The 19,459-nt window shown below is 41.3% G+C and overlaps 1 protein-coding gene across 1 annotated transcript in view; it reads left to right on the top strand.

Moving 5' to 3' along the window:
* Nucleotides 1-19,459, top strand: part of SLC6A11 (solute carrier family 6 member 11) — a 178,938-nt gene that overhangs the window by 103,477 nt on the left and 56,002 nt on the right. The window contains exon 6 of the mRNA XM_069083947.1: nucleotides 3,846-3,980. Coding sequence (XP_068940048.1) covers nucleotides 3,846-3,980 — 135 coding nt within the window. The remainder of the gene's footprint in view (nucleotides 1-3,845; nucleotides 3,981-19,459) is intronic.

Raw genomic sequence — 19,459 nt, 5'->3', positions numbered from 1 at the left:
CCAATCATCCAGGCTCTGGCCCTCCAAGTGGTCCTCAACTCCTCACTCTAGCCCATCGCTCATGTCCAATCCATTGCCAGTTCTTTTCTTTCCACCTCCATAATACCTTCCCATCCATCCCCTTCTTTCCACTCATACAGCCATTACCCTAGTTCATTCCCTATGACTTCTTGCTTGGACTTTTACAGTCATCTCCTATTTGACCTCCCTTCTTCAAACCCAATCTTTCCCGCTGGGTCACCATAGTGATTTTCCTAAGAATACAGGTCTGAGCATGTCACCTCCATATTCAATAATCCCTGGTGACTCCCTGTTCCCTCCAAGGTCAAATATAAATTCCACTGTTAAGGACTGAAAGGCTTTCATAGCCTGGGCCATCCAGTATTTCTAGCCTAATGATATTGATTTGCTTCATGCACATTGTGATCCAACCAAGCTGACTTTTTTACTCCTCACATGAGACAGTCTCATCTCATCCCATCTCCTCACCTTTTCCCTGGTTCTCTTACATTTCTATAATGCATTCATTCCTCATCCCCACTACTTTGGAAGCCCTGGTTCCTTTTCAAATGCAACCCAAGTACCATATTCTACAAGAAGTTTTATTCCCTCCCTTTCAAAACAGCCTAGTATTTATCATTGTTTATATGCTGTATATATTTCTATATGTACCTGTTGTCTCTATACTGGCAATGCTCTTCCTGAGGGCAGAAACACTTTTCCTTTTATCTCTGTGCCCTAGGTGCTTAGTGCAGACATACAGCAAGAACTCAATAAATTCTCATGGAATGGATGTAAGAAATAGGACCAGATCATGTCTTAGGGCTCACAGAATCATAGAATTTGAGAGCTGATAGGATTTTAGCTGCTATTTAGTACAAATCTTGCTATAAAAAGAATCTCCTCCATAACCCACAAAACAAGTGGTCATCTAGCCTTTTCAAGGAGACCTCCAAGGTGACTGGTTCCACTTTGCAATTGTTCTAATTGTAAAGGAAAAAAAGTTTTTTTTCCTGACATAGAGATTTAATTTATCTCTTTGTGACATCTATCAATAATCCTAGGGGTTCCCTTTCAGGATAAACTGAGCAAGGTTAATCCCTTTTGCGCAGCTTTTCAAGTGCTTTAAGATAGCTATTATATCCCTACCTCAGAATCTTAATTTCTCCAAGTTAAACATCACCAGGTCCTCCAGTCAATCCTAACCTGGCATGGGTTGAAGTCCCTTCAATTGTCATGTTTCTCTCTGCATGCATTTCAACTTATTGATCTTTCCAAAATGGTGGTACCCAGAGCAGAACACAATAATTTAGCTGTAGTGAGAACAAAGTAGATTACAGAGAAGTGGCACCCCCTTATTCCTGGAAGTTCCTCTCTTAAAGCAACCCAAGATCTCACTAACTGTTTTGGCTTCCATATTGCATTTTGACACATATACAATACATGGTCCCCTAAAGCCACAGCACATAATATTAAAACACACCACATAGCACTTTAGAATTTACAAAGCATCTCCCTTACATCAACCCTGTGAACTGGGTGTAGACATTATTGTCCTTATTTTGTAAGTGAGGAAACTGAGGCAAATAGGGGATTTTTTCAAGTCCTAGAAATACAATACATTATTTTACATATCAAGGCATAAAAAGCACTACTTTCCTTACAATTAACTTTGTGATGTAGGTGGTAAAATTATTAGAATTCCCATTTTCCAAATAGGGAAACTAATATGGGTACACTGAAGTTAAGTACCCCATGGAGTAGAAGGAATACTAGACTTGGAGTCAAAGGTTTGAAAGACATGAATTTGAGTCTCATTTCTACTTTCACAATACCTTTTGTCTTCAAAACACTGGCACATGCACACACACACACACACACACACACCTCACACAAGCTGAGTAATGTGCTTAGGCAAGATGACTTGTCAAAAGTCATGTAGCAGAACTAGAGCCACAGGTCAGATCCCTGAATATCCCATATTTAATATTCTTTCCATTAGACCATGGGAACTTCTAAGGCATGAGTTATGGAAAGTGGGGGAAAGAAGAGGTCTAGCAGTCATTTCCACCCCATCTCTCTGAAGACTTGCCTGTAATCTAGACTACCCAAGTGATCTTAAGCAAATTGCTTTGTCATTCTGGATCTTACCTTATTCTAGAGTTGGCAGTGTGCTGGTAAATGTTTAACAACCGACTCTCCAAAAATAAAAATTAAAAAATACACACAACACACTTTTAAGCTTCATCCTCATCATTAACATTTTCTCCATCACTTTTCTCAAATCTAGACAATCAACAAAGCAAGCCCTAATGTGGAGCAGTTGCCTATTTCTGAGGTGTGAATGCTCACACTGAAAATTTAACAATCTGCTTGTGTCTGAGCCAACTCCAGCATTCTCTGCTGAAGACCATAGATTTAGAGCTTTATCCAGTCCGTTTTCCAAAAAGAAAAAATGGGAGGGGGAGGGCTAGGTGGCACAGTGAATAGAGCACCAGCCCTGGAGTCAGGGGGACCTGAGTTCGAATCCAGCCTCAGACACTTAACACAAAAACTAGCCATGTGACCTTGGGACAGTCACTTGACCCCAATTGCCCTACCCTCCCCCCCTCCAAAAAAAAAAAGGAAAAGTGGAGCCCAGAAGAGTGTTTTCCCCCACCCAAAGTGAAATCCCTTTAAAAATACTGAATTTCCTGATCTGCAAAATGAGATCATGGTTTCTCAAACTTCTTTTCAAACAATGCTTCAGTAAAGTCCTTGGCAGTAAGCTGATTTTAAATCATTTTAAGGTCAATGGTCCCAAGGTATGAAAGATGAATTTAGTCCTTTCCATCTCTAAGATTTGTGTGGTATGCTGGAATAGAGTATTAACTGTGTAGGCCGAGACTCTGGATTCAGATTTTCCTACCTCTGAATACTTGCTGACATTTCATTGGACATTTTCTCTGACTGTCATCCATGCCTGGAATACTCTAGCTCCCCATCTCTACCTCCTTACTTCCTTCACGTCCAAGCTAACATTCCACCTTCTATTAGAAGCCTTCCCCTATTACCCTTTAACAGGTAGCACCTTCCCTCCATTGATTATTTCCAATTTATCTTCTATATAGGTCATTTGTACATAGTCATTTTTCTCCGCCATTAGACTGAGAGCTCCTTGAGAGCAGGAATTATCCCATCCTTCTTTGTATCCCTAGGACTTAGCACATAGTGCCTGGAACATAGTAGGCACATAATAAATGTTTATTGACTGACTCACTGACCGCAAATGACAGCCCCCCTGGAGTCCCTGTAAAAATGATGAGAATGGACTGGATGTCCTCAGAGTTCCCTTCCAGCTCTGTATGACTTTTTCAGCTTTAAATGTATGATTCTGAATCTTTGGATTTAATAGATGAGGTAGAAGCTGGAGTCCAGAGAGAAGTGATTTGCCCAATTTCATGATTAGTCAGAAACAGAGTTGGGTCTCCTCTTAAGGTTGATTTCGCTGTTCCTTCCACACTGAAGACCACTTTTATGGATTTTTTCCTTCCATTTTGGTTAAATGTAATATCCAGCTAGCTGTCAAAACAAATCATTTTGGATATCAGAATTTTGCTGTTCCTCCTGGGATGTTTTTGTCTGGAAACAGTTGAAAAAGATTCAGGTTGAAATGGTAGCTACCAATGAAAGAATAGGATGATAGATAAAGATGAGTTTGTTTAATAGACTGATCTCTGGTTGCCCCCTCTCTCTTCTGGGCTATGATTCAGTTACAAGATGAAGATTCTCCTTCGATGAGCTTTCTTAAATTAAACTTTTTGGGAAAACAAAGCCTTCCTGATTTCTTTGCTTCTCTTGGACAGGTTGTGTATGTCACCGCCACCTTCCCCTACATCATGCTTCTGATTCTTCTCATTCGAGGGGTGACGCTGCCTGGAGCTTCTGAAGGGATCAAGTTTTATCTCTACCCTGATATCTCTCGACTCTCCGACCCCCAGGTAAGCTTTGCTTGTGGACTGGCTTGTCCCAACCCTTCCCCTCACTCACTTTGTGGTTTTGGACAAGTGGCTCCTTCTATGGCTTTGCTTTCCTCATCTGTAAAAAGAAGAGAATGAAGAAAATGATCTTTTCATAGTTCCATAGAATTTGTACTATAGAAACAATACATAGGTATAGACAAACTTTTTCATTCAGATCACAAACCAGCAACTTAGACTCCATGGCCCATTCAGTGGTATCATATGTAAATTACACAGTACGTAGGAGAAAGTAAATAGTCACAGGGTTAGATATTTAGAGCTGGAAGGAACCTTAAAGGCCATTGAGTCTAATCAAACCCTCTCATTCTCCAGATGAGGAAACTGAGGCAGGAATCCACAATTAAGTGACTCGCCCAGGGTAACACAGCTAGTAACTGTTTGAGGAAAAGTTTGAACCCACTGCATCACCTAGTCTTGCAAACCAGAATCTATACAATATTGGCAAATATTCTTCCAATTTTAAGATTCTAGGTCTAGATCAAGGACTAGGTCCAATGCTACCCAGTCACTCCTAAATATTTAGAAGTACACACCCTGTGGCCTAAGGAAAAAGAGAAGAATTAGTGTAATATGGTGAAAAGACCCAAGCTGAGCCCTGACTTTGCCACTAACTTGCTAGGTGACTTTAGCAGGTCATTTTTACTTCCATAATACTCAATTTCTGCCCCTATAAACTGAGGGAATTGGACTAAATGATCATTGACATATAAGAGATTATAAGTCCAACCCACTGGTCTTCATATACTCAGTCTGTGTTTCAGTCAAACTGACTTTCATGCAGTTCTGAGCTCTATCCCTAGTGTCCCCTGCCTTTGCACTAGATGCCCATCCCCCTGGAATGCTCTCCCTCCTCCTCTCCTTGTCCTGGCCTCTCTGATTCCATCTAAGACTCTGCTCAGATGCCATCTCCTATAAGAGGCCTTGCTAGATATTGCCAATAGTTAATTTCCCACCCCATTCCATCGTCAAAATTCCTTTTCTGTTTATCTTGAATTTGTTTTGCATGTTCTTATCTGGGTAAATGTTGCTTTACCTCATTCTATGAGCTTTAACATTCTACACAAAATATAAGTTACCTGAGAACAAGGGCTATTTTTTGTCTTTGTATTCTCAGTGCCTGGCATGGAGCCTGGCACATAGTAGGCCACAAATGACTTCCTGTCAAAGGGAATTCAATTGAATTGAACATCAGTGATAAGTGGCATCTAGCCTCTGCTGAAAGATTCTACAACAGTTCATTCTAGCTCGAGGATTTTTTTAAAACTCTCTATCAGTGTTAGCTAAGGTCACAGCATGTAAACAAGATTTTCATTTGGCTGGGACCTCAGTTAGGAGCTCTCCCTCCCCATAACTGATAAGCTGTAAACAGCCCATTAGGAATAGAAAAGAAATAGCATCCTGGAAAGGACCTTTGAGGTCATCATGCCCGAGCCCCTCATTGGTAACAGAACTGAAAGAGAAATAAAATCCACCATGCAGGTTGCATGCTTCGGACAGTTAGATGGTGACATTCAGAGTTGGAACAGCAGCTTAGAAACCCATGTCAGAATGCATCTTGTTCAAGCCTCCCCCTCAGTCCAGGGAACCGTGAAGGGTTGTAGCCAGAGTACATCTGTGCTTGCATTAGACAGTTGGAGGAGTCTTGAAGGAACTGCCTCACAGCTTTGGATTACCCGAGGCTGCTTCCAGGGATGCGTTGAGAGGTTAGAGAATCATGTTAGCAATGGATGGGAGATTTTCACAAAAAAAGCAAAGGACTCAACCAAGAATAAAAAAAGCAGCAGACAGGGGTTTCATTTCCAGTCTTCTTCCTCTGAACCATATAGCAGGATGCAATGGAAAAAATACTAAATTAGGAGGCAGGGGATCTGGATTCAAGACTTACATCTTGGCACTTATTGTCTGAATGACCTTGGACTTTTCAAGTCAGTCAACTCAATAGCAATTAACAATTTTATCAATAATCATAAACTAATTTATTGACAAATAAGCAGTCAATAAACATTTATTAAGCATCTGCTATGTGCCAGACACTGTGCTAAGTGCTGGAAAGACAAATATGAAAAAAGAAAGATAGTCCCTGCCCTCAAGGAGTTTACAATCTAGTGGGGAGAAGACAAAACATAAAAGAAAGCTGAAAGGAGATCGGGGAAAGGTACCTGGTACACAGACATGGAGGAGAAACCAAATATATCCAAAATGAGTGCAACCAGATGGGAAATGAGAAGTCTGATGAGATGTCAGTCCTGTTTCCCTCCTTAAACGGAGGAGTGTATGGTTCTACTTTCCAACCAAAGGAGCAAAAGATACTGAGGAAGTAGGAGTTGTTGCTGTTGTGTGTCCAGTTGTGTCTGACTCTGTGACCCCATTTGGGGTTTTCTTGGCAAAGATACTGGAGTGCTCTACCATTTCCTTCTCCAGCCCATTTTACAGATGAAGAAACTGAGGCAAACAGGGTTAAGTGACTTGCTCAGGGTCACACAGCTAGTAAGCATCTGAGACAAGACTTGAATTCGTGAAGATGAGTCTTCCTGACTCCAGTCCAAGCACTCTATCCACTGGGCCACCCAACTGCCCAAGCTGTGAGTAGCAAGGCTAATTGGATCTTGCAAGGGGATTAGATTTCCCAGTGATGAGCTTACTGGGGGTGTGGTGGTGGAGAAACCAAAGAAGTCCAGAATGAATGTACCTGGGTGGGAATTGGGCCTCAGTTTCTTCATCTGTGAAATGAGGAGACTGGATTAGATGTCAGTAGAATGAGCACTGGCTCTGGGGTGAAAGGATTGAAATTCAAATCCCATCCCTGATACTTATGACCTATGTAACTTTGGGAAAGTCACTTAACATCCTTGGCCTCACCTACCCCAACTACAGAAAGAGGAGGTTGGTCTAGTTAGCTTCTGAGGTGACTTCTGCCTTTAAATCTGTGGTATAGCGCATCAATTCCAGATTACTAGGAGAATAAATGCCAAATTATAGATTATTCTGTCTGGGGCCTTCTCCATCACCACCTCTCACCATATTCTGAAGCTCTTCCTTACTCTTGATCATCTCCTTTGGAGGCTGGGAAGACCATCATCAAAGACTAAGAGTTTCAAAGCTATGGAGGACATCTAGTCCAACTCTTGTGTTTTACACCTGGGGACCACAAGGGGGAGCAGTCCGAAAGCTCCTTATTTACCAATAAGGTTACCAAGTGGGTTAGCAAGGCTGTCACTGGTGAAACACGTGCTGGAGAAGTTAGAAACCATTGGCTTATATTTGGTTATATGTGGTACAGAACAATGGGAAGAAGCCCATCGTCTTAGAGGAGTATGGGTTCATACTCTGCCTCTGTTGATTGCTACTCATACAACCTTGGGTAAATCACCCCTGCGGACCTCACTTTTCTTCCCTATGAGATGAAAGTGTTGGAATAGAGGACATTTAAAGTTCCTTCCAGTGCTATGAGTCTGTTATGAATTGGAGGATTATCTGTGGATTTCCATTACCCATAGACATCTTCTTTCTCTCGTCCCACATTCAGTGACCAAGGATAATTGAGAGTTGGCTCCCTTAGGCTGAGAAAGTAGGACAAGACTGCTGCTTGGCATCAATACTTTATCAGGGAAAAGAAAAATCACAGTTAAAAGTTCCATACGAATCCAGTATTGCTTCTTTTAATGGAGTTCTCAATTTAGCAAGTCCAGATGCTTTTGTTGAATAAGAAGTCTGTCTTGTTTTTTTCAATTTGTTCATTCAATTGTACCAACAAAGAAAAGTTTGGTGAAATTGTAGCTGGGCCTGGTAAATCTCTCTAACAAACCTTTAGTGTTTGGCTGGCGTTGGGAGCAGAGGCAGTACAAGGCAATGGGGAAAATTATGGATTTGAGATCAGAGGTTCTGGGTTTGAATTCTGTCTCCACACTTACTAACTCTGTGACCTGGGACAAACAGGTCACTTTCCTTCTTCTCTTGGTCTCAGTTTCCTCATATCTTAAAGTCAGGATCAGACTAAATCAGAACTTCTTAACATGGGCTCCATGAACTTGTGTGTGTACATATACATATATATGCATATGTATATCTTTATATATATATATCTTTATATATATATATATATATATGTGTGTATATATGCCTGAGACACTTAAGCTATGTGACCCTGGACAATTCATTTCACCCTACTAAGTTTCTTCATCTCTAAAAATGAACTGGAAAAGGAAATGACAAGCCACTCCAGTATCTTTACCAAGAAAACCCCAACTGGGGTCACAAAGAGTCAGACATGAAAGTCCTCAACAACAACACCAGCCTGTGAGCTCCAAGAAGAGCAGCTTCTCAGACCATGCTACACTGTTCTATATTCTATACCTAGCAGGTATGTCAAATGTTAGTTGTTTATTGAACTGATACCTGAAATTCCACAGTTAGTGATGCATTCTTTAATTGATAGAGATAGATAGATAGATAGATAGATAGATAGATAGATAGATAGATAGATAGATAGATAGATTTCAGGGCTGATTCTCCTCATATGGAGATGGGAAAAGTGACTTTTTTGTCACCTGTAAGGTTGTCATGGTCAAAACTTTAAAGAGAGACAGGCAGGTAGACATAGAGACAGAGATAGAGACAGAGAGAAGAAGGAGGAGAAGGAGAAGAAAAGAAAGAAGAAAGGAAGAAAGAAAGAAAGAAGAAAATGAAATGAAAAGAAGTGAAAAATAAAAAGGAAGGAGGAACCCCACAGCCATAATTTGATAGATTGGTTAGAGTGCCCTCACATCATTTTAAATTACCACATGCGGATTAAATGCTTATGGTGGGGCAGGTCACTATGTTAGGCACTGGCCATATTCCACTATTCCAATGTGATCTCATCAATGTGGTCATTCCCTCTAAAAGGACAGATCCTGCCAGTTTGGATGCCCTTTCTATGTAACTCTCATGAATGTCCTTCCATAAATTCACAAGGGGTCCAGTGCAGTTGTTGAAGGCTATCCTCATGTTCTTTTGACATTGTATGGATACTAGTGAAGAATATGGACTGTCCATCAATTACCTTCTGCTGTCTGTACCCATCATCTTTTCTAGTGATACATCTCTCTGACATTGTTTATTAATCAATAAACATTTTTAGGCACCTACTACATACCAATACCTGTATTAGGCACTGGGAAATACAAGAGAAAAGTGACAAAAAGCCTTGCTTTCAAGAGCTGATATTCAATTGGGAAAGATATGTCCATATGTAGATATACACAAAATAGATGCCAGGTAATTGAAAGCAGCTGGATGAGATCGAGAATGACTTCTCATACCAGATGGTGCTTGGGTGGAATTTTAAAGGAAATCACAACTTCTGAACAACTGTGGCAAACAGAAAGTACATTCCAGGCTAGCAAGAAGGTCAGTTAATCCTGTTCCTACTTCTTAAGCCTTTGTAATGTGTCCTTCAAACATCTCTCAATCACTTTCTAGTTTTCTAAGACTCTCAACCATGCAACAGTATTGAAAGAATATGGGTATTAAAAGGCTGAAGACAATAAAGCATATATTAAATACTTACTGTGTACAAGGCACTTTGCTGAGAAGGAAACCCTGAAACAAAGATGCTGGGGGTTACCAATGTAAAAATGCCATGATCTCTCTTCTTAAGAAATTTGCATTCTACTGGAGGTGGAGGTAGAGGGAGTTAGGGAAGAGAATACATACATACATATATATATATACATATATATACACAAGATGATTAGATAGATAGACAGGATCAATAGATAGACAAGGTAGATAGATGGGCAGACAGACAGACAGACAGACAGACAGACAGACAGACAGACAGACAGATAGATAGATAGATAGATAGATAGATAGATAGATAGGATGATAGGGGTAAAGAAAAGACCCAGGCAAAGAGATCTCTGACAATTTAAAGATGGAGAGAATATATCTGGAAGAGATAAAAGAGGTTGCCCTTGAGTTAATCCTTGAAGGGAGAGAACAATTTTGAAAGACGGAGCTAAGGAAGACTCAAATGAACATGGAGGCAGCATACATCATGGCAAATTCCCGGGATCAATTAGGAGTGCAGCTTGGTTCAAACTGAGAATGTGAACCAGGGAATAACAGTGAGGAGAGTCTGAAAAGGGAGAGGCAGCTGGCGGATACCTTTCATGAATGCTGAAATGGTGGGTGTTTCTTTCCTAGGACTACCACCAGCATCTACACTCATACCCCTATTCCCATCCAATCTAGTACAACTTTTAGATGTTGGAAAAAGCTAAACGCCGCCTCACTTCAGTCAGGTCAGAGATCCTTTATGCACAACCAGCTTCCTTGGTAACAGTATCAACAAGTCCAGTCAATCGAGTAGAACTATGAAGTACCTACTATATACCATCATTAGGGATACACAAACATGAAACAGTCCCTGCCCTCAAGGACCTTACACTCTGTTAGAGGAGACAACATGCATTAATGTAAGTAGATGCTATATGTAAATAGACATCTATGTCTATGTGGAGACACTCTGCATGTTTATACATATATATATAGAGAGAGAGAGACATGTACATATATTATGTATGTATGTATGTGTGTGTGTGTCTGTATGAACAAGGTCAGGGGGGAAGTGTATTCCAACTGGGTCAATCAGGAAAACCATAATTTAGAAGGTTCTAGTTGAAGTTTCAAAGACAGGAATACTAAGAGGTGGGCATGAGGAGGGAGTGCATTCCAGGTTTGGGTGGTGGGGAAGGGAAGGAAGTGGCAGTCAGCACAAAGGATAGGAGACAGAAGATAGAGGGTCCCATATGTGGGAAATAGTAAGAGGGCCATGGTGTGTTTGGGGAGGAGCAAAATAAGGCTGGAAAGGTAGCTTGGAGCCAAGCTGTAAAGGATGTTCTTGCCTTTCTGATTTGAGAGTGAGGAGGTCAGGACTGGACTGACCTGAAATGTACTGAGAAAAGTGCATTGAAAGAGAAGGACACTATGGGGCTCAGCAGACAGAGTAGCAGAGCTAAGTTCAAACCCTTCCTCACTTATTATGTGACCCTGGGCAAGTCACCTCTGTTTGCCTCAGTTTCCTTAAATGTAAAATGGGAATAACAATCTCAGGGCTGTTGTGAGAATAAAATGAAGATGATATTTGTAAAGTGCTATGAAAACCTTGAAACATGAGATAAGTGCTAGCTATTATTATTTTTAATGGAATTAGGAGACCTACCAGGTCCTAATCCTGGCTCTGCCCATAACTTGCTATGGGCAAGTCACTTTCGTCCTCTAGGACCCCATTTCTTTATCTGTCAAATAGGGGAGTGGGGTGTTACTGGTTATCTATGGCCCTTGCGATGCTAAATCTGTGACCAGCCTCTCCTCCCGAGGGTGTCTGTCCATCCGCCCCTATACCCTCAGTGGCCTAGTAAACAGGATTAGTGCCCCGGTGGGTACTACTATTTACAGAGCAGACTTGAGGGGGTGCACACACGAGTCTCTTAATTCCAGGGCAGCGGCCTCCACTCACTTTGCTGACAGCTTACAAGAGCTTCTGACATGCCTATTTGCAGTATCATTAACATTTCTAAAGAAACACACAGTCACCAGGGCCCTGTTGCTAGAGCTTCTGAGATGCGGCTACCAGGCTGCTTCTTTAGCATGGGAAAATCCCTTCTTCCCTTAGACTCTCAGAACCTCCCATGCATTCATTTTCCTTCAGGGAAGATTAAGTGTTTAATCTGGGGTTTCAGATCTCATTTTCAGAGCTACCTTCATCCAGTGAAAGAAGTGGAAAGTCAGTGAAAAGAAATGGGTGTAAATAAGATTTCTGACTTTGGGTGGCCTTCCCAAGCTGTGCGGGGGCCAGCTATATAAGGGTAGGAGGGTGTGCACTGGGAGAAGCTAAAAGTGAAGAAAACCTGGGCAAAGGTATCTGACCCAGTTGAAAGATCCTTGGTCTTGGAGTTTGGAAACCTGGGTTAAGGTCTCTACTATAGTTGTGTGATCTTGGGCAAAACATTCTACATCTCTGGGCCTCACTATTCTCTGTACAATGAAAAAATTGGGCTAACAACAAGGATTTGAAAGCTTATTCTGTCTCTAGCATTCTGCATTCTAAGACCCCTCCTGGCTCTGACATTCTGAGTTCTAAGGACCCTCCCAGATCTCACATTCTGTGTTCTAAGGTCCCTCTCAGTTCTGACATTCTGTGATCTAAAGCCCCTCCCAGATCTGACATTGTGAAATTGTCTCCATCACCTAGACCATCAGATACTCACCAATGTATAGCATGTCAGAAAACATAAGTTGCCTAACAAAGGAGATGCAGTGGTCCCCTTGGCAGTGGCAGCTCTGCCACGGTTTCTCTGGGGGACTTAGAGCAAGTCCCTTGGCTTCTCTAACTTAGACCCCTCCTCTCTCTGAGGGAGTTGAGAATCACAAGCCTGACTCCTGGTAATGGTTTATCTTTTAATAGCACCTTTCAATTCACAAAGCACTTTCCTTCCTTGTGAGATGGGTAGATCATGTAAGCATTCTCCCTCCATATGATCATTCTGTAGATAGGGAAGCAGAATCTCAAAAGAGCTGCATTTGGGGGTGTTCCACTTGGAGTCAGGAAGATCTGAGTTCAAAGCTGGCCTCAGATACTTCCTAGCTATATGACCACTAACAAGTCATTTCCCTTCTCTAAGGTTCATTTTCGTCACATATAAAATTAAGGGATTCTTTAGATGCTGTCTGAGCTTCCTTCCAGCTCTCAATCTGTGATCCTGAGATAGCTGTGCCCCTAAGGCTTTTCTCAAGGGCATGTGGGTGCAACAGTGGCTAGAACACTGGGCTTGGAATCAGGAACACTCATCCTCATGAGTTCAAATTTGAATTCTAACACTTACTAGCTGTGTGACCTTGGGCAAGTCACTTAACCCTGTTTGCCTCAGTTTCCTTATCTGTAAAATGAGCTGGAGAACGAAATGGCTAACCTCTCCAGTATCTCTGTCAAGAAAACCTCAAATGGGGTCACAAAGAGTCAGACACAACTGAAAACAGCTAGACTTCAACAACAATACTTGCTCAGTGTCCCATGGTTAATTCAGAGCAGAGTGAAGACCCATACCCAGGCTCTCTGATTCCAAATCCAGGGCTCTCTCCACAGTGTTGTGGTACATTTCCACAACCTCATCAAGGTGGGTAACACATATGTTAATGCCCTCATTTTATAGATGAGGATACTGAGGCTCAGGGATAGAGCTGTACATTAGTATGCATCAGAGATGGGATTTGAGACCACTCCACTTGTGACTTCAAGCCCCAACTCATTTTACTCCACCATACTGCTTTTATTAGGTGTAAGAAATGACTCTCATTGTCATTGCTTTCTGGTCTCTAGGTAGATAATTCCTTTTGACCCAAACATTTCTGGACAACTTTTCCCATGAACACCCAGGCTTCTTTCCATAACTGCTAACAAATAGTCCTGCAAACATACAGGGAAGGATCTGTGTCAGTAGGGGGGAAATCCCAGGACAGGATCTCTTTCCCTGTCACCTGAGGTCCTTGGGAGTGAAATGACTTGGCCAGGGTCACATAGTCAATGTGTCTCAACAGGAATTTAAACCCAAATCTTCCCCTGATACCAGAGTGCCCAGCATCCATATTGAGATATTATTATTAATAATTATTATTATTCCTCCACCTCCTCAAAAGGATAGCAGCTCTGTGGGAACAAGCATGAACCCAATTTGACTTGATTTTGTGCATTAAAGACTGGAGGGATCATTGTCCCTGTGACTAAAGGGAGCGGCTTGAACCTCGGGCCTTTATTGTTGACTTAGTAAATTAAGATTTTCATGGAGAAATGTGAAGCTCAGTAGTGGCTGGAATTCTTTGTCTCTGTGTAGTTGGCATTCTGTGCTCTGTTATAGCTTTCTAAACATCTATTTGTCTTCCCTGTCGACTCTCTGGTAGCTTTCAAGGACAGAGAGCTCCTGCCTTGGGTTTTTTTTTTTTATGTTCTGTCTTTTCAGCATGCTGGGGAGCTGTGTGACCTCACAGGCAGTCCCATTCTCCCTCCTCCCTAGCCCTTCCCTAGCTCTTCATTCATTGTGTTCTGAGTGTGTGTTAGGAGGGTGAGAACAGAAAGGACAGTCTCAATTCCAAAGCCTAAGGTCTGCTTTCCCATGGCATGACCCAGTCCCAAGGCTGGCCTGCTTGGCAGAATGGAGTCCCGCTCCTGAGTTTTCTGAACGCACTGTGAAAACTATTCATGACCAGTCCTTGCTTAGGAGGGAATGCCAAAATTGTGAAACTACCACCGAGTAACAAATCCCGTTGTGGAAGCTGGCGTCCCCCAATGTGTGTCAGATCATCTTCTAATGGACACCAGATGCTAACCTTGAATGTGCGTCTTATAACCCAGAATCAGAATACATTTTGCCATGGAATATTCATGTCCCAGGATACTGAGATGTAGGATCGATCATCTATAGGATAGGATTGATATTAGGAATTGTAGGGATCTAAGAGGAGAGGCTGTTTAATTTAAGATCCAATGCGGTATCTATCCAAAATATATGCATCGAGAGACTAGCTCTGTGGGCTATACATGTGACTGTAGGTGAGCCTCTGAACCATAGGGATGCTCCCTCCATCTGGTTTTCTTTCCTGTGGGGATAGTTGACTATTTTTCACTTAATTAGTATTTATTTTCTCTCCCTTCTACCTCTAATTTAAAAGAAAATAAAGAAACCCTTGTAATAAATAAGGATAATCAAGCAAAACAAAGCCCCACATTGTCCATGTCCAAAAATGTGTGTATGTTTGATCATTGAACACAAGGGAGAAAGGAGGCCGGATTCTCTTGAAGAGAGGGGCACCATTCTGTTAACAACCTTAAGCTTCTCCCTGAAACAAAGGTAGCACCGATATCCTCGATGTTGTGCAGCTGTGAATCATGGGGCTCGTTGGTCTGACCAATATTGGAGGAAAGGACCACACAAAGGGCCATCAAGTGCTACACACGCTGTCTGCCATGAATTACACGGAGAAAGTGAGGGCAAGGATGTCAGAGAATCTATGACTGGGGAAAAATGGGAGAGTCACCAAAAGAGGGCCAGTGATGAACCATGGCCCTGGCTAGGACGTTCTGTTGGTATCCCTACAAAGTCAAGGGAATATGAAGAAGGCCTTCTGCACACTGGGTGGATCTGTGGTGGCATGAGTACATACATGAGTCATGCAGTATGGATGAATAGAGGAATTTTGCTTACAAAGCACTTTAATCATACATATTTCATTGTATCCTCAGGCTTAGCACAGAGGGTACTTAAATGGTTACTGACACAAAACTTGTAAATCAACAAGCATTTATTAAGCACTTACAATATACCAGGCACTATGCTAAGCTCTAGGAACACACAAAAAGTTTAAAATATGGTTCTTGCCCTAAATGAGTTTACATTCTAATGGCAGAGACAACAGGCAAACAACTACGTACCAATAAGATGCATACAGTGTGAACGGAAGATAAGAGACACAGTCTCTTGTAAAGCTAAACCTTAGGACTTATAAAACTCAACACATAAAGCAATGACTATATCATGGGAAGGACATTTCCCATCCTTTTTTCCAAATACAGAGTTACAGGAACAAAAATGGGACAAGTGGGTGTCAGGCCTGGGTTATCTTCTTCAGGTTAGATGTTCCTCAGAAGCCACTCTGTCCATTTAACTCAGAGAACTGATAATGGAAGGAAGGTTGGATTTACAGTCCAAGGATCAGGTTTTAGATCTTGACTCAATTGTTTGCTACTGTGTGACCTTGGCTAAATCAGTTTATCTTTTGAGGCCTCAGTCATTTCATCTGTAAAACGAGGGGGTTAGACTAAATTAGGGATTCTTAATATTGTTTGTGTCATGGATCCCTATGGCAGTCTGGTAAAATCTACGAATCCCTTCTCAAAATAATATTTTTTAAATTCATAAAATACACATGATTATAAAGGAAACAAACTATAGTGAAATGCGGTCATCAGGATATTAAAAAAAAAACAACCCACTAATGAAGCCCTTGGTTAAGAGCCCTTGGATTAGAGAATCTCTAAATTTCTAGCTCTAAACTGATGATGATCTTTCCATGTTAGAGTGTTTCCTCTTGCTGAATTCTTGGCCAAGGCTGGTCTCTGACCTCATTCATCCAGTGTAATTAATTGCAATCACTTTTTAAGTATAGAACTCCACAGTGACAGAAAGGCAGTTAACATTCCATCTTCTCCCTCACTTCCTGAAAGCCCCTCAGTGGGAAAGAAGCTGTCCTATCAATCTTGTTTGCCATCAGAATGCCTGATTAAATTGTCCCAACCCTGGTTTAATACTGGCCATGGGGTGACATTGTCATTGATGTTTTTCAGAATTTTGACAGGACCTCACTTCTCTGGTACCTTGTTTGTAAGGCCTTGCTTGGCCATTGCCCAATTGTATGCCCACAGCTTGGCAAGATTCCCTTGCACAAAGAAGTCCTTTCCAAGGCTCTTCAGAGACCACACACACACACACACACACACACACACACACACACACACACACACACACACACGCACACATGCACATACACACGCACATACACACAGAGTTTGTCTGAGGATCCCCACCTCTCCCAGCATGGTACACAGTTTTGGCTTTGTAGGGGAATTTAGGAGAGAAGTTCGACCATTATACCCTTAGACTATGATCATCACTCAAGTTTACATTCCGTTTCATGGTTTACAAAGAGCTTTTCTCTCAACAACCCTCTTATGTAGTAGTGTATGTGTGACCATGATAGTGCTTACTTTATCAAAGAAGAAACAGGCTTGGAGAAGTGCTTTGACAAATGTTTCTCATGTAGGAAAAAACAGATCCAAGGCCTCCTGACACCAAATCCAGTAAGCTTTCCAGTACTCCATACTGCCTCTGACTTTTGGTGACTTCCCTTTGCTCCTCGAAGGACCTTGGGGGGAGGGTATTGATCCAGAAGGACTATAAATAAACTGGCTTCCAAGACCACTAAAACCCTTTTATAGAATTAAAGTTCTGGACTGGCCCTGTGCTTTTACTAATATAGGGACCTCCCAAGTGAAGCAGTTCCTCCACCACTGTAGATAAATACTAAAGCTACGAGTCTCTCATCTCTCTCTATGATGAGCTGCTATACATATTTGTACATGCAGATCCTTTAACTCTTGTTTTTTTTATTTCTTCAGGGTATATAGTAGGGAGATAGCTGAGTCAAAAGGTATGCAGTTTCACAACTTTGGGGGCATAGTTGCAAATTGTTTTTCAGAATAGTTAGATCAATTTACAACTTCATCAGCGGTGCATTAATGTGCCAGTTTCCCCAAAACCCTTCCTTCATCTTGTCATCTTCTGTCATCTCATCCAGTCTGGGGGTGAGGTGGAACATCAAGATTGCTAATTTACATTGCTCTAATTGTTCGTGATTTGGAGAGAAAAGGTCAAGGTCACCCTCTGCATCTTGGACCATCATCAGTCATCTTGACTTCTTTCTTGCCACTGGACTCCAAATGACTTTGGAGGGGAGAATGAGGCTGATAACTTTTCACAGCTCTGCCTCACTTAAATTCAGTTCACGTGCAAGGTAAGACATCACCCCATGACGTCATTGGTCCTCTTCAAGAATGAAGGATGAAGAACAACAAAGTTTTGAGTCATTAAAGAACTAGTTAAGATCACACAGTCAATATTTGTCAGAGGCAAGACTTCAACCCATGGGTCCATGTGGCCCCAACACTCCCCAGTTCAACTTAATAGGAAATAGCTAACAAAATAAGTAAAATTAAAATAAAACATAGACAATGTTACATTGGAAAATTAAGTTAATATACATCCCACTGGGATTCTTATGTATTGTTTAGTGGCTGCCATTTCTACTTGAGTTTGATATCATTGTACAATGCTATGACTGAAAGCTTTGCTTGAAATAGTAAAATCTTAGTGTTAGTAGGGACTTTAGAAGTAATATTGCCCATCAGCCCACCTCCTGAAGAAAGTCCTTTCCTAGCATCCTTGCACCTTCTACTTAAACACTTCCAGGTATACGGAGATCACCCTCTTAGAAGGCAGACCATAGCACTATCAGACAGGTAAAAAAAAATAATTTATTCATTTTTATGTTGAGCTAAAATCTGCCTCCTCCTCTTTGTAAATGCTACCCACTTCTCCTAGCTCTGCCCTCAATCACCCACTCTAGCCCCCACCCCCTAGCCTGGAAAAGTATAAACCCCTTTCTCTCCATGATACAGATGTTTAAAAACAGCAATCATATGATCTCCCCCCCTTCCCCACTATTCCCTACTATTTCTCATATAACATTAGTTTAGGGTGCCCTCACAAGCCAGGTCCTTCCTTTATATTGGATTCCAGAGTATGAGTGTTTTTCTATTAAAATGTTAGAACCCAAATAGGATCCTGCAAATTTATTTCACATGGGAATAAAATTTGTTTTCTCAGGGAAACCTCAATACACTACTGTTAAATAATATCTTATTTGATATTAATTGATTAATGGATGTCACATGTATCCATTTATTTAATAGATAATAATTTAATGAGAATCATAAAACAATTTCCCTTTACAAATGGTTGTCATATTTCAACAAACTTCTCAATCAATCAGCCCAAATCCTAAACCTTTAAGAATACCATAAACTCTTTTCTTGGGAGTTTTTTCCTAACCCCAGTTTGCAGGCAACATGGTCTAGTAGGAAGGATGGTGAAAAATCCAGAGATCCTAGGAGGACTCTTGCCTTAGATATTTATTAACTGTATAATTCCAGGCAAGCTATTGATTTCTCAGGACCTTAGTTTCCTCATCTGTAAAATAGGATATGAATACCCATAGTACTTAGTGTCCAAGGTTATCATGAGGCTAGTGCTTTGGCAAACCTTAAAGTGCTATTTAAATATGAGTTATAATTCTGTCTGCTGAGCCACTAGGGGACCAAAAATGGACAATGGAAGTAACCTATGCTACAGTAATAAATGTCTGTGCCATGGAATAGAGCTGCTCCTTTTTTTCTCTGGAGAGTCTCCAGTGTTGTAGGTAAGAAGTTGGGGAGGAGAGGTTCTCAGTACCAGAATATTGCAGCAGCTTGGATGGTTTGTTGAGAAATTACTAGTTAAGTATCAAAGATCCTGGTTTGGAAAGGAACTCAGATCCATACCCGCACAACCAGAGATTTCCTTCTAGAAACCCTTGAACATCTTCTTTAATTTGGAATGGACCAGGTGTTCCTACAAAGTAACAGACTATTTTTTAAATAACCAGATAAGAACTAAAACATTTAGATGCATTGTTAGATGTACCAAGACAAAAGTGAAACAGTTTTTGCCCTCAAGAAGCTTATAGTCTACTGAAAAGACCCAATATTTACGTGTGGGGGGGGGGTGGGGGAGTGGGTGTGTGGGTAG

The sequence above is a fragment of the Petaurus breviceps genome, unplaced genomic scaffold, assembly GCF_028583685.1.
Source record: "Petaurus breviceps papuanus isolate PSGF00001 unplaced genomic scaffold, PetGlider_PUasm1.0 174, whole genome shotgun sequence".
Taxonomy (NCBI): Eukaryota; Metazoa; Chordata; class Mammalia; order Diprotodontia; family Petauridae; genus Petaurus; species Petaurus breviceps.
The sequence above is the reverse complement of the archived record's forward strand: the minus strand, read 5'-3'. Positions and strand labels throughout refer to the sequence as shown.